Source organism: Myodes glareolus, chromosome X, assembly GCF_982192425.1.
Source record: "Myodes glareolus chromosome X, mMyoGla1.1, whole genome shotgun sequence".
In the NCBI taxonomy this organism is placed as follows: domain Eukaryota; kingdom Metazoa; phylum Chordata; class Mammalia; order Rodentia; family Cricetidae; genus Myodes; species Myodes glareolus.
The window spans coordinates 74,967,300-74,981,749 of NC_142053.1; the positions used below are offsets into that span (position 1 = coordinate 74,967,300).

General features: G+C 35.4%; 1 protein-coding gene across 1 annotated transcript in view; it reads left to right on the top strand.

The window, feature by feature from the left end:
- The window catches only part of Brwd3 (bromodomain and WD repeat domain containing 3), a 103,838-nt gene that overhangs the window by 23,065 nt on the left and 66,323 nt on the right, over positions 1 to 14,450 (top strand). The window contains exon 7 of the mRNA XM_087903162.1: positions 13,274 to 13,434. Within this exon, the coding sequence (XP_087759288.1) occupies positions 13,274 to 13,434 (161 nt within the window). The remainder of the gene's footprint in view (positions 1 to 13,273; positions 13,435 to 14,450) is intronic.

Sequence of the window (14,450 nt, forward strand, 5' to 3'; positions counted from 1 at the left end):
ATCCCTGTGAATCAAGAAGCAGAGAATGGACAGAGAGCGGAGGGGGATATAAAACTGCAGAAGCCTACCTACCACAGTGACCCCCTTTCTCCAGTGAGGCTCAACATCCTGAAGGTTTCAGAGTCTCTTCATCAGCCACCAGATGGGAACTGATGAGGACATTTCTCATTTAACTCACAACTGATTTGAATCATAGATCCTAATGATACTGCTGGAAGTGAACGGTGGATGAGTTCTGTCCTATTCCCTCCCATTCATGGTATCAGGGGCTATGTTGAGGTTAGTTTTGTGTAGGTTCAGAGAGGAAATCGACTTTCATTTTTCTCTATGGAGCTATCCAGTTTCACCACCATCATTTATTAAAGATGCTGTCCTTTGGCCAGTGTAAACTTTTTACCTATTTCTTAAAATGAGGTGGTTGTAAAGTCAGGCAGCTGTATGAGTGTAGGATTCTAGCTGGATCCTGGTCTAGTCTACTGATCAGTATGTGTTTGGTTTGCGTATCATGCTGCTGTGTTGCTATAGCTATGTAGTATAACTTGAAATCTGCCAGCAGTTTCTTTCATGATTCTTTTGACTGTGCTGGGTATTTATATTTTTTTTCTGAAATTTACAATTATCGTTTCAATTTTAATACAGAACTGTGTTGGAATTTTGAGGGGAATTGCTTTGAATCTGTAGGTTGCCTTTGTTAAGATGGGCATCGTCACAATACCAGTCTATGAACATAGGAAGTCTTTTCATCTTTGGGTATCATCTTCAGTTTATTGTTTCAGTGACTTAAAGTTCTTTGATTAGATTTATTCTAAGTTTTATTTATTTTTTATTTTTTGGTTTTTCGAGACAGGGTTTCTCTGTAGCTTTGGAGCCTGTCCTGGAACTAGCTCTTGTAGCTCAGGCTGGCCTTGAACTCAGATCCGCTTGCCTCTGCCTCCAGGAGTGCTGGGATTAAAGGTATGCACCACCACCACCCGGCTCTAACTTTTATTTTTTGAGGCTATTGTGAATGGAGTAGCTAGAGGCAAAGGACATCAATGTCCTAATCTGAGAGGTTAGTTGAAAACTGAAGAGATTGCCTACGATAATGTCAGATGGCTTCCTTTGTACTTGTGTAATTGGAGTTGTTAAGTCTGTGTAAGCACATTAAAGTTCTATATAGTTTTATCACTTGTGTATTTTCCTCTACTATTGGTGGAGAATGTTCATCTCCATAAGGGCTCATTATGTTGTCTTTTTATAATAGGCCTACCTCTTCTACCTAACCCTAACCCCAAGCTGTGTCAATTGCTAATCTTATACAGCAGTCACTTAGTGTCATGGAAGATTGGTTCTAGGACCATCCTCCTCTGGTGCTTGAATTAATGAGTGCTCAAGGTCCTTGCATGACACAGAGGTGCTATGGTTATAATTTAGTGATATAGAGCTTTATTACTGTGTATAAGGCCCTGGATTTAATTGCCAGCACTGCAAAAAGTAAAATAAAATAAATAAACACATATAGTTTTTAACATTGCTTTTATACTTTGTTCCATATATTTAAAATTGCCTTTAGATTATTACAAATTCTTGCAACAATTCAAATACTGTATAATTATTATTAGGGAATGGCAACAGGAAAATCATTTGTATGTATTTGATCCAGATGCAGTTTTATTTTTCTGACTGTTTTTAAACTCAGGGATTCTTACATGCTAGATAAGTATCTCCTTCCCAGGTTCTACCCCCAGCCCATTGATTTTCCGTTTGTTTGGGGTGTGTACACACTCACGTGCCATGATGTACCTGTCAAGGGAAGAGGATGACTTGGAGGAGTCAGTTCTCCTCCCACTCTGTGGGATCTAGGGATTGATCTAGAGTCTCAAGGATTCTGTTTCTTTGCGGACTCCAGGTTAGCGGGACATCTGTACTACTGCTGGTTTTTCCAACATTCTCCGGTCTGTGCCTTTTATCTTGCCCCAGAAATGCTTGAGAGTACAGCTGTGATTCTTTGCATATGGTGCCCCTTAGGTTCTGAGGACTCAACTGAGGTTACCAGGCCAGAACAGTAAGTGCTTACACCGGATGAAGCTATCTCTCAAATCTTCAAATTATTTTCTTCTTTAAATGTAGCTTCTCACTGTGTAGCCCTTGTCTGGAGTGGGACTTACTATGTAGACCAGACTGGCCTCAAACTCAGAGATCTGCCTGCCTCTTCTCCTGAGTGTCGGGATGAAAGGTTCATGCCACCACTCCTGGCTTCTTTCATAGTTTTTATATTCTATATGAATGATGTTTTGCAAGAGTTGTATGTCTGTGCTTATTTTATTTCGGTTAGCATAATCATATGAATTTTAATTCTGTGTTTGCTTGGATGACAGGATTTCATTCATTTTATGGTTTAAATAGTATTGTAGTTGTGCATAAGTACCACATTTTTCTTATCTATTCATCAGCTGATGGACAGTTAGCTTCTGCGTCTTGTCTTTTGTAAATAGGACACTAAATATGTGGTATAGATATTCCTTCTGTATACTGACTTGGTTTTCATTGGCTGTATGTTATGTAATAAGATTGCTAAAGCATATAAATGCCGATTTTCTTTTTAATTTTTTGAGAAGCTTTCTATCCTGCTTTCTGTACTGGTTAGAGCTGACACCTCCACCAGCGGTGTAGACTAGTTCCCTCGTCTCCATAGACTCATCAGCACTTGTTATCTTGCAGATAGGATTGCTTTCTTGATTTTTATCCCCCTTCACCTTTTTAAAGAGTTCTTTAAGTATTAGGACTTAAAAAAGCAAAGCTCTCAGAAACCTAATGGCTATTTTGGTAGTTGTACTCCAAGATAATTTGGCATTACAATGTATTTATTTTTATAAGTTTATTTTGCACCCTGCTACTTTGTTTAACTCATTTATTTATTCTGACAGTTTTTGGTAGAGTTTTCTTGAATTTTATTTTTTTTTTATTTTTTAAAGATTTATTTATTTATTATGTATACAGTGTTCTGACTGCTTGTGTACCTGCAGGCCAGAAGAGGGTGCCAGATCTCATTGTAGATGGTTGTGAGTCACCATGTGGTTGCTGGGAATTGAACTCAGGGCCTCTGGAAGATCAGCCAGTGCTCTTAACCATCTCTCCAGCCCCGATTTCATTTTTTTAAATGTTTGAGATAAATTCTCACTCGGGAGCCCAGGCTAACCTGTAATGTGCTCTATAGCTCATGCTGGCCTCAAAATATACAGTTCCTTTCTCAACATCTTTTGTGAGCCACTGTATCTGACATATTTCTTCCTCTTGCTTGGTTGTTCTGGTTAAGATAATAAAAGGAGCTGCTGGGCGGTGGTGGCACAAGCCTTTAATCCCAGAACTTGGGAGGCAGAGGCAGGAAGATCTCTGTAAGGCCTGCCTGGTCTACAGAGCGAGTTCCAGGACAGGCTCCAAAGTTACAGAGACACCCTGTCTCAACAAACAAACAAACAACCAAACAAAGACAATAAAAGGAATTACAAATTTTAGAGTGAAAGCTTTTGGCGATTCCAATTTTAGTATTCCATGTTACTGCTTTGTGTATTCTAGACAGCTTTTATTAATTAAGGGTTCTTCCTTCTATAATTCCTTCAGGATTTATCTTGGAGGAATATTGAATTTCACAAAATATAAAATTATGTCTATTTTAATAGACACAGAAATTAGAAATACAGGAGTCGCAGGTTGCTGTGCTTAGCTTATATTTTGGTTTTTACTTATTGTATGCCTACCATATATATGCCTGGTGACTAGATTAGTCAGAAGAGGGTGTTTATAGAGTCCCTAGAACTGGAATTGTGTGTGCCGGGAATCAAACCTGGCTCATCTGAAAAAGTAGCCAGTGCTCTTAACTGCTGAGCCATCTTTCTAGCCCCCTCCAACTCCGTATTTTAAAATAGCCTGCCTTCAAGCATTATAAGTTTTTACTATTTTTGATCTATCTTAATATTGATAACTTTTATTTTTAATTTTTTGAACATATTATTTTAGATAACTAATTTGTATTTGATTTTCTTTTGTTGGTTCTGTCTCATTAAGTTTCTCTGATTATTGATCCGTTTTATTTTGTTTTGTTTCTTCTAAAGATTTCTTTATTTTTATGTGTATGGATGTTTTATGTGTGTCTGTGCACCATGTAGAGATCTGGTGCCTGAAAGTTTGTGTTTTGAATAATGAATGTTCAATAAAACATCTTACAGGCATTCCTATATTCCACACATGTTCAGTTGCTTCCTTTCCACAGCGGGAGTCCAGTTTCTTCTGGTTAACTTGAAAAGTCAATCAGTTACTCTCTTTTGTCTGTTTGCTTATAGGAAGTGTGATCACAAAGTTTCTGTGTAGCAGTCTTGACTTGAAGTCCCAAGAAATCATTGTTTCCTAGTGGAAGCATTTTTCCCTTTCCAACAAAGACAGCTTTTGAGCGATTGTCAGAATAGTAGATGGTACAACTCCTATTTCTATTTTTTGATTCAGCCAGCCCTGTGCTTTCAAAGCTGGTGTTCCAGTCAAGCAGACATCTAATTAGCTGTTACTGCTACTGATCTGAATGTTTTATTTTATGTTTATTTGTCGCATGCATGTTATTTTAGATTTACCCCAAAGAGATTGAAAGCATTCGAAAAAAGAACATCTCTACTGGTTTTGTATACTCTTTTGTTATTATTACCCCCTAAGCATTACAGAGGTTGTTATGCTATTTTTATATAAGGAATTTGAACACCCACAGATTTGGTGTCTTCAATGCTTCCTGGAACAGCCCCCCCCATTGAAATATGAGTAACCTTTACTGTATATCTATGTGTAGTATTAATTTGTCCTTTTCATCCTACTGCATCTGGAGTCTTGGAGAGCTGAGAGTCCATGGAGGCAAAGGGAAGAGGAAAGGGGTCATTCCCTACACTATGTGAGAATCAGTGTTAATTGTCAGATTCAGAAAATTGTGAGCCACCTGGGAGATGGGCCCCAGGCATGTTTGTAGGAGATTATATTGGCTATAGTAAATGAGGTAGAAGTTTTGTGTTAATTGCAGGTGGCAGCATTCCTTGGGTGGGGATCCTGGCTTGCATTTTTCCTTTGTTCTTTGCTTCTCTCTTCTTCCTCAATGACGGTCTGTATGGTTGAACTGTGAGCTGAAATAAGCCCTGTGGGTTCCACCTTAAGCTGCTTTTGTCTGAGTATTTTATCCCAGCTCCAGAGAAGGAGCTGAACTGCACTGTGCGTGCCTATTGTGCTAGGCAACCCACAGACTCTCTCAGTTCGGAGATTGGCAGTACAGTGGCTATTGTTTCATTTCTTAGGTGAAGAAGACTTAATTGTTTTCCACTTTGTTGCGCTTTTTACTTCATACTTCTACCAAAAGAGTTGAATTGGTAATGCCAGACCCGTTTCTGACAACAGTAAATCTACTTGCTAGGTTCTGTGACTTTCCTACTTGACTGTGTGGCCACTGTATATTCTTTATCCATACATACACATTCCGATCAGTTCTCTCTTCTTATTAATGAAACTTTGATAGTCAGAAATATGGGCAGAAGTTTACTACTTTTGATCTTTTATTTGGTATGGGCTGATAGTAACGAGAGACATTTATACTATAGGAGAAGGTCCATGTTCATGCCCTACTCATTGTCACTTGGCATACTGGATTTTAGGAAAATCTGTTATGCTAACCTTAATCTTGCTTTTTGTTACATTTAAAATGAGAGCTTGAACTGAAAATTAATCTGTAAAGTTCTTACATACTGTAGGAGACTTCTATAATCTGTATTAATTCACATAGAAAGTCAAAACATGCCTTCTTTTAAACTACTGTCGCGAGTCTCAGAAATTGTGATAAGCACCTTAGAATCTACACTAATGTTGGTTTGCACTTTCTTACAGTGTGAATCAGTTGTATTTTTAGTCCTTATTTCCTATCGTTAGCCTTAAAGGTCTCAAATTCAAGTTACATTTAAATACAGATCTCACTGAAAATTTCATAAGGCCATAGTAAGTGAGAAAAAATACTGAACTTCTAATTGTACCTGTAGGCAAGTATTTCTTCATGTGGTTGAATTGTATTGAGTCTGTGCTTGCTGTAAAAATGACCTTTTTAGTGTGCTTTAAATTTAACTGTCCAGGAAAAGAACTGTTTTTCGGTAGATTAAGAAGTAGCATAAGAATATATATATATATATATATATATCTAAAACTTTTAATTCCGGTTTTTATTAATATATAAATTATGCTAGTCAAGTGTGAAGCATACACTGTAATCCCTGTACTCAAGAGGCTTAGACAGTAGGATCGTTGAAAGTTTGAGTTCAATCTGAGATATGAAATGAAATACCTCAAAAGCCAAGCAACCAAAAAAAGTTAAATTTTGTGTAGAGTGACTGACATTTTATAGTTGACTGCTGCTTTTCAGCTTTAATCATTGTGGCCTTTTTACCTGTCCTATAATTTTCAGTGTGTTTCAGCATAGGCCTCCTGACACTTGGGGACTATAATAGTGTTCTAGCTTTCGTCTGTGAGGATAATAGTGAAAATGTGCTTGGAGGCGTTTGTGGCCGATAAAGTGCATCTTCAGTGATCCTTCTATTTCCTCTTGCTTACTGACCTAGGTGTTTTGATGTGATTGACTGATTTAGGAGAGCGGACTGGTCTTACACTGTTGTGGGAATAAGCTGGGGCACTACGAAGGTATTCTTAGAGTAACAACCTTACAATAAGACTTTAAATTTGATTTGTTGTTATCGTGCTTCCGCTTTTAAGATTCCCTTATTACCCATTCATACCTGACAGTATACTATTAAGCATTAGTGGAAAGAGAACATCCAAATTAAAAAAATCAGAAATGAAAAGGGGGACATAACAACAGACACTGAGGAAATTCATAGAATCATTAGGTCATACTATAAAAAACTTGTACTCCACAAAATTAAAAAATGTAAAAGAAATGGACAATTTTCTAGATAGATACCATGTACCAAAATTAAATCAAGACCAGGTGAGCAATTTAAATAGACCTATAAACTGCACCAAAAAAAAAGTCCAGGGCTGGATGGTTCTAGTACAGAATTCTACCAGAACTTCCAAGAGAAGCTAATACCTACACTCCTCAAAGTGTTCCACATAATAGAAACAGAAGGAACGTTGCCAAACTCTTTATTAGGCTGCAGTTACCCTGATACCAAAACCATACAAAGACTCAACCAAGAAAGAGAATTACAGGCCAATCTCACTCATGAACATGGATGCCAAAATGCTCAATAAAATATTGGCACACTGAATGCAAGAACACATCAGAAAATCATCCACCATGATCAACAGTACTTATAACCTATAGATTATTTAGCAGGAAATAGATTAATACGTCTAAATGTAAGAAAAAGATATAAGCATTATTATTTTCTCAGTCAACAAGAAATGATATATGACTAGCTGTTTTAAAAAGCACAAATGAGTCTAAGGTTGTTTTCAATGGCAGATAATCTTTATGAAGCCGATTTAGACAGGACAAATGGAAATGAGCTCATGGGCAAGCTTGCAAAGGGAAGACAAAGTTTCAGAAAGTATATAGTGGTGACTTTAAATTTACTCTGATGTGAGATTCTCCTGTCTGCTCTGAATATCTTTTATTACTGTTGGTTAATAAAGAGGCTGCTTCGGTCTATAGCAGGGCAGAATATAGCCAGGCTGGAGGAGATATATAGAGTAGGCGGAGTCAAGGGGCCACCATGCAGCTGCTAGTCAGAACCTTACAGTTAGGCCACAACTTCGTGGTGATACACAGAATAATAGAAATAGGTTAATTTAAGATGTAAGAGTTAGTTAGAAATATGCTTAAGCTATTGGCCAAACAGTGTTGTAATTAATATAGTTTCTGTGTTATTATTCGTATTTGGGTGTCTTGTTAAATGAATGGGCTGTCTCTAACAACATTACTCCAGACAAAATTTTAAACAAGTCTATCTAACAAGTAATTTTGTATTTTTAGAAACAAAAGTGGAGATTATTAGAAATTTTCATAAAACACTAGTTTTATTTCCCTTTTTGTTATTAGGTTACGTAGTATTTATTCTTATTTCTATTGGCATCTATTTATTGCCTATAGTACATGGTTTTATAAAGACATTTTCATATAAATATATACTTGAGTATTTCCCATATCCTACCCCCTGTTCCTATTATATCAAATTCTTTAGATTTCACACACAAATGTGGTCCTGCATTGTTGTTTTGTGTGTGACTTCATTTACCACAGTGTCTTTCAACTCCACCCATACATGACATTTCATTGTATATTCATACATTTTCTTTGTCTGTTCGTCTGCTGATGCCTAGGCATCTTCCAGACCTTGGCTCGTGTGAGTGATACTGAAGTTAACATGGTAGTCCCGAGATTTCTTCATCATTACATTATTTCTTTCAAATTAATTACTAGAAATAAGATTGTTGGATTATATGTCACTTCATTTCTTTTTTGCCCAACCTCTGTGCTATTCTGGAAAGTGATTATAATTTACATATTTACTCTTAGCATGTACTCTCAACACTTCTTTATCCCGCGTGTGTTTTCATGAGGTGTATCAGTCAAGGGATAATATTCTGGAATCAGTGCTTTCTTTTTAATGTGTGGATTTTGGGAGTTGAATTCCGATCCTCAAGCTTGGCAGTGAGCACCTTTAACTACAGCCCCGAACTTGTTTTCTCATTGCTACTTTTTTATGTCTTCATTTGAGAAATGTCTTTTCAGGTTCATTGCCCATTTTTAGAGTTTTGTTTTTAAGTTCTTTGAATTCCTTATAATTCTGTGTAATTTGGATACTAGCATTTTATCAGACATGTGATTTGAACATTCTTTCTCTTAATCTGTGGGTGATGTCTTCATTCTTTTGTTTTCTGTGCTACGGAAGTTTTTAGTTTGATGAAATCTCATTTGTTCTTAATTTTTGTTGTATGTATCTGGAATGCTGTGCAAAGTACTTTTTAGTAGCTTTATAGTTTGGGGGCTTACATGGGGGGGTCTTTGACCCATGTTGAGTTAATTTTTGTATGCAATATGTCTGATGTCATTCTTTTACATGTGAATATCCTGTGTTCTCAATAGCATTTAGTGATGTTTTTGTCCTCTCCCTGTTTGTGCTTTGAATAATTATTGCGTGTCAATTTATTTTAAATCTTTATTATTGGGCATTCTATCCTTTTGCGTTGATCATTATATTATTTGTCTGCTAGAACCATGCTGTTTTGTTTATAGTAACTTTATAATGTATTTTATAATCAGATAATATGATACTTTATGCTTTGTTCCTTTAAACAAAAATGTTTAAATTTATTAAATTTTACATTTAAATTTAAACATTTAAATTTTGTTTAACATTAAACAAAAATGTTTAACATTTATTAAATTTAAATGTTCCTTTAAATGCTCTAAAGTCCTTTGACTGCTCAGAAATTTTCTAGTTCCTTTTGTATTTAGGATTATTTTCTACTTTTATGAAAAGTATCATTGGAATATTGATAGTGATTGACTTGATTCTATAAACTACTTTGGATTTTCTGGTCATTTTTGTCATCAAGTGGATGACTGCATAAACAGGATTCAACTTTATACTGCATACAGATGAATCACTCTACCTCTAATGAGATATGTAGTCAAACATATATTATGTTCAAATGGAAATCTAAATAGAAATAGGAGTAAGTGCATATGTTCAACAAAACAATTTAAATTGCAAGTTCCAGGAAGAGAAAGAGGAATGCAGTCCCACTAAAAATATTGTATAAAGTATTCAGTGTATAGATGTAAAGTGTATCCAAAACAAATTAATTTTTTTTGTTAAGCTTGTGTCTCATCCCCAGAATATCTCATAATTTATATGCAAGTAATTCAACCCCCAAATCTGCGATTGTAAACATTTATTTTTCTAAGCATTTTTGTATAAGAAATATTCCATCTGTACATGGAGGAATCATACCAACCTTGCCATATGCTACAAATGAGGTCCAGAGAACAGATTGTGGCAATACATGTGTATACACAACAACCTATTACACATCAGTGAACTGAAAAACTAAGACTAAAGTAACCCTAAATTTGTTAGAAGAAAGGAAATAATGAAGAATAGAAAAACGCAAATAATGACTACAAAAAACAATAGAAAAGATCAAGTTAGTAGTGGTGGCTCATGCCTGTAAGTTTTCTACTCCTTGATGATTCATCCATGTATAGTATATGAAATAATGCAATTTTGGCTGTCTGCCCTCCCAAATCCCTCTGCTATTTTCATGCTTTGCGCTGCATTTTGACTTCTATTTTGTTTGTCATGTGCTGAGGCTAATTAGGGTTACTTGCATGAGCATGAAAAATGTGTTATGCCTAGACCACTGCCTTTCCCCTTGTAACCTTTAAGTGCCAGTAGCTCCTCAGGGAGGGGTGGGATCTCATGAGTCCCTCTCCATCTGTGATAGAATGTTAATGTTAACTTAGGCAAGTTAAAAGTTAATGTTTGAAAAGATATGGCCAAAGCCTTAGTTGGACTTTTTTAAAAAGGGAAATAATCAAAACGGAGATGAGAGTAATTAAACCTTGTAACGTAGAAGTACAAAATTCATAAGATACATCAACAAATTGGATAGTCTACACTCCAGCGAACAACTACGTAGCAAAAATTAGATAGGCCTGAAAGAAACAAAAATTTCTCAAAAAAATACAACCTATTAAAAATCTATCAAGAGTCTGGTTGGTGCTGCATGCCTTTAATCCCAGCACTCAAGAGGCAGTGGCTCTGACTTGGTCTACAGAGCAAGTTCCAGGACAGCCAGGGCTACACAGCAAAACCCTGTCTTGAAAAACAACAACATCAAAAAACAAACAAAATTAAACATGAAGGAATAGCATATCTAAGCAAAATTATACCAAGAGACCTAATTAATATCTAAAAACCTCCTAATAACTTCATTGCTTAGTTCTATCAGACGGCTAGAGAGGGACTAATTTAATTCCTCTTCGAACCTCTCAAAATCGAAGGAGGTAATGCTACCAATCACCTTATTAGTCCACCATTATCTTGATGATAATATCAAAATCATTGTCAGTATCCCTGATGGACATAGGCAACAAACTCACACAAAATGTTAGCTACTAATCCAGCACGCTGAAATATCATAAAACATTATCAAGTCTAAGTTATTTCCATAATTCAAGAATGTATCATTACAGGCTAATTAATGACCATACAGCAATTGATAAAATGAAGGAGAAAATATTGGACACGTTCTTTTCTAACAATACAGAAAAGCATTTGACAAAATTTACCATTCAATGGTGATAAGATAACTAATAAGTATGAAAAAATATATACCACAGTGTAGTATACTGTAAGCCCACAGTTAACATACTTTTCAGTGATAAGTGTGGTTTTTCATCTAGGGTCAGGAACTAACCAAGGATGCCTTTCCGATCTACTGGGTATTCTTGCCAAATCAATTGGAAAAGGAAAAAAGGATATAACACATCTGATTATGAAAGAAAAATGATGTAGTTGTTGATGACATAATGTTATACAGGAAAAACCCAAAAGACTGCACTGAAAAGCATTTGAAACTGAGTGGAATTTCAGTCAAGCTTTCAAGCTAGAAAAGCACCACATGAAAATCTGTGGGGTTTCTGTGCCCTAATGATGAACTAGTTGAAAGAGAAAATGTGAATACATTCCCATTTACAGTATTAAGTAATAGAATATATATAAACTTAACTAAGAAAATGAGAGGTCTCTATGATTAAAAAGTGCGCCACTTGCCAGGCAGTGGTGGCGCAAGCCTTCAACCCTAGCACTCTGGGGACAGAGGCAGGCGAAGCTCTGTGAGTTTGAGACCAGCTTGAGCTACAAAACGAGCTCCAGGACAGGCTCCAAAACAGAAAAACCCCGTTCTAACCCCCGCAAAACAAAAAAATCAAAAACAAAGCTGCGATACTGATGCTCTAACTAAAGACTGAATAAATAACTGAAAAGATATCTTCCTGTTCTTAGTGTTTTGTTACTTATTTTTATCCTGCAAGAAGTGATTTTGCAGTCAATACGATTGCCCACCCCCAAATCGTATGAAGCACTGTTGGGAGCTATGTTTGCTTGTCGTGCTCAGTGCTGGTAATGCTGTTATTTTAATTTTTAATTGATTTTATTGAGCTATATATTTTTCTCTGCTCCCCTCCCTGCCTCTTCCTACCCCTTTAACCCTCTGCCATGGTCCCCATGCTCCCAAGATCTTGTCTTTTTCTACTTCTATTGTAAATTAGATCCATGTATGTCTCTCTTAGGGTCCTCATTGTTGTCTAGGTTCTCTGGGATTGTGAATTAGCTATACATTTTTCTCTGCTCCCCTCCCTACCTCTCCCCTCCCCTTAAACTTATTCCCATGGTCCCCATGCTCTCAATTTACTCAGGAGATCTTGTCTTTCTCTACTTCCCATGTATGTCTCTCTTAGGGTCCTCATTGTTGTCTAGGAAGAATTGAACTCTTGACTTAAGTTTGCTGTGCTTAAAAATAGATGCCCTTTTGCCTCAGGATGACTTTGAATATATCAGAGAGTCTATGTCATGATTAAAATACATGTGGGTTACTTAATATTTTCAGTGTGTAAGACAAGATTGGAAAGATTTCACAAGAAAAATAGGTTGTAAATCCTTACATTAAAAGCAAGATCTCTGTTTTAGAAGTGAGCAGAATCTAGGTGGTATTTGTTGAATTGTTCAGGTTATGTTAGAGTCTTGGAAATATTTTAAATTACACATATTTGTTTTTTATTATTATTTTGTGTATGTGTGTATATGTGTTGTGAGAGAGAAAGCTTCAAAAGTTCATTGATAATAAACTAGTGGAAGAAACTCTATAGTTAGAATCCAAAAGGTGAGAACTGATAGACCATCCTAAAAGAGATTTTCTTTTCTTTATATCTTATTTATTTATTTCTTCATTTATCCATTTATATATTTTGCTGCTTAACACTTATGTCGTATCATAGAAAGAGAAAGATAAGGTTATTGAGAAGCTACAGAAAGCCAAGTAGAGTATCAGACTCCCGAGGCCTAACAGAGCAGTATTGTTAATACTATTGAGTTTAAGAAATAATGAAATACATAATGGGAATTTAGACCTCATCATTGTAGAATTGGTATGGCAGGTGGGCCCTATTTTGTCATATTTTTAATACCATAATTTTATAAAATAAGTTTCACTTTTAGATTTTAAGTTACATTTTCCTATTTCATTTTATTTGCAGTGAATATCACCTCAGCCAGGCAATTAACCGGATGTAGTCGCTTCAGCCATGTTTTCCCCTCATCTGCTTACCAGCATATTAAGATGCATAAGAGAATTCTGGGGCACTTATCTTCTGTCTACTGTGTAGCATTTGATCGAAGCGGGAGGCGAATCTTTACAGTGAGTTAAAAATTTATGATATGTAACTTTATACACTTACAACTGCAGCAAGACTCCATGCCATCCATTGTATTATACTGTATAAGTAATTTATTCTATTTAGACTTATTAATGTAAGAAAAGTTGTGTTGAAATTGTAAATAATTTCTTATTTTATATAAATGAAGGGTGAGCTATGATATCCACTATCTTTTGGGAAATTTATTTAAAAATTGTCTTCAGAAGTCTATATAAATCAAGATGGTTAATTTTTGTGAAACAAGTAAACTCTGTGTAATTTCATTTAACAGGCATTTATTAAAAGGCCTTTTTAATGTGTAATCGCTGCAAGTTTGGTTTTAATAATTATATCACCTCCAAGATTAAATAGTTGAACTATAATGAGAATTGAACTTACATTATATATATTTCTTTGATTTTAGTGTTGCTTATTTTTAAAAACTTAATTTAAAGTTTTACTAAGTCATGTTCTTTGCTTTTGAGTAAAAATTATAACATAATAATATGTCTAAACCCATTGATGTAATTGCTTCATTACACTTAACGTAGAGCCGAGAGAAGTAGCTGGATTTCAGATTTCTATTTATATCCTACAGCAAAGGAAATGCCTTAGATTTTGGGAAATTATAACTCCGTATATTGTAGGACAGACTCTCCTGCTGATGACTTATGCCTCTAACTATGATGATATAATAATGGTGCATGTCATTTTTTAATAAATAGGTAATTACTTTCCTGTATTAGAATGGAATTCATTTTACTATATTTAAAACTCATTTGGAATTTTTAAAGGAAAGTGCAACATAAAGATTTTTACTAGGGATTATTAATGCCCTTGGCTTTCCAGAGAAATCAATGTAGATTATGAACATAAATTTTGAAATATTTGCAGAAAAAATTATTAAGGCAATTAAGCCAAAGACTGCTAGGCACGTAGAAAGAAGCAATGGCAGAAATGCTTAATAACTAATCACTTAAGTATATGCTTAAAATATTTAAAATGCTTTTAGGGTTAT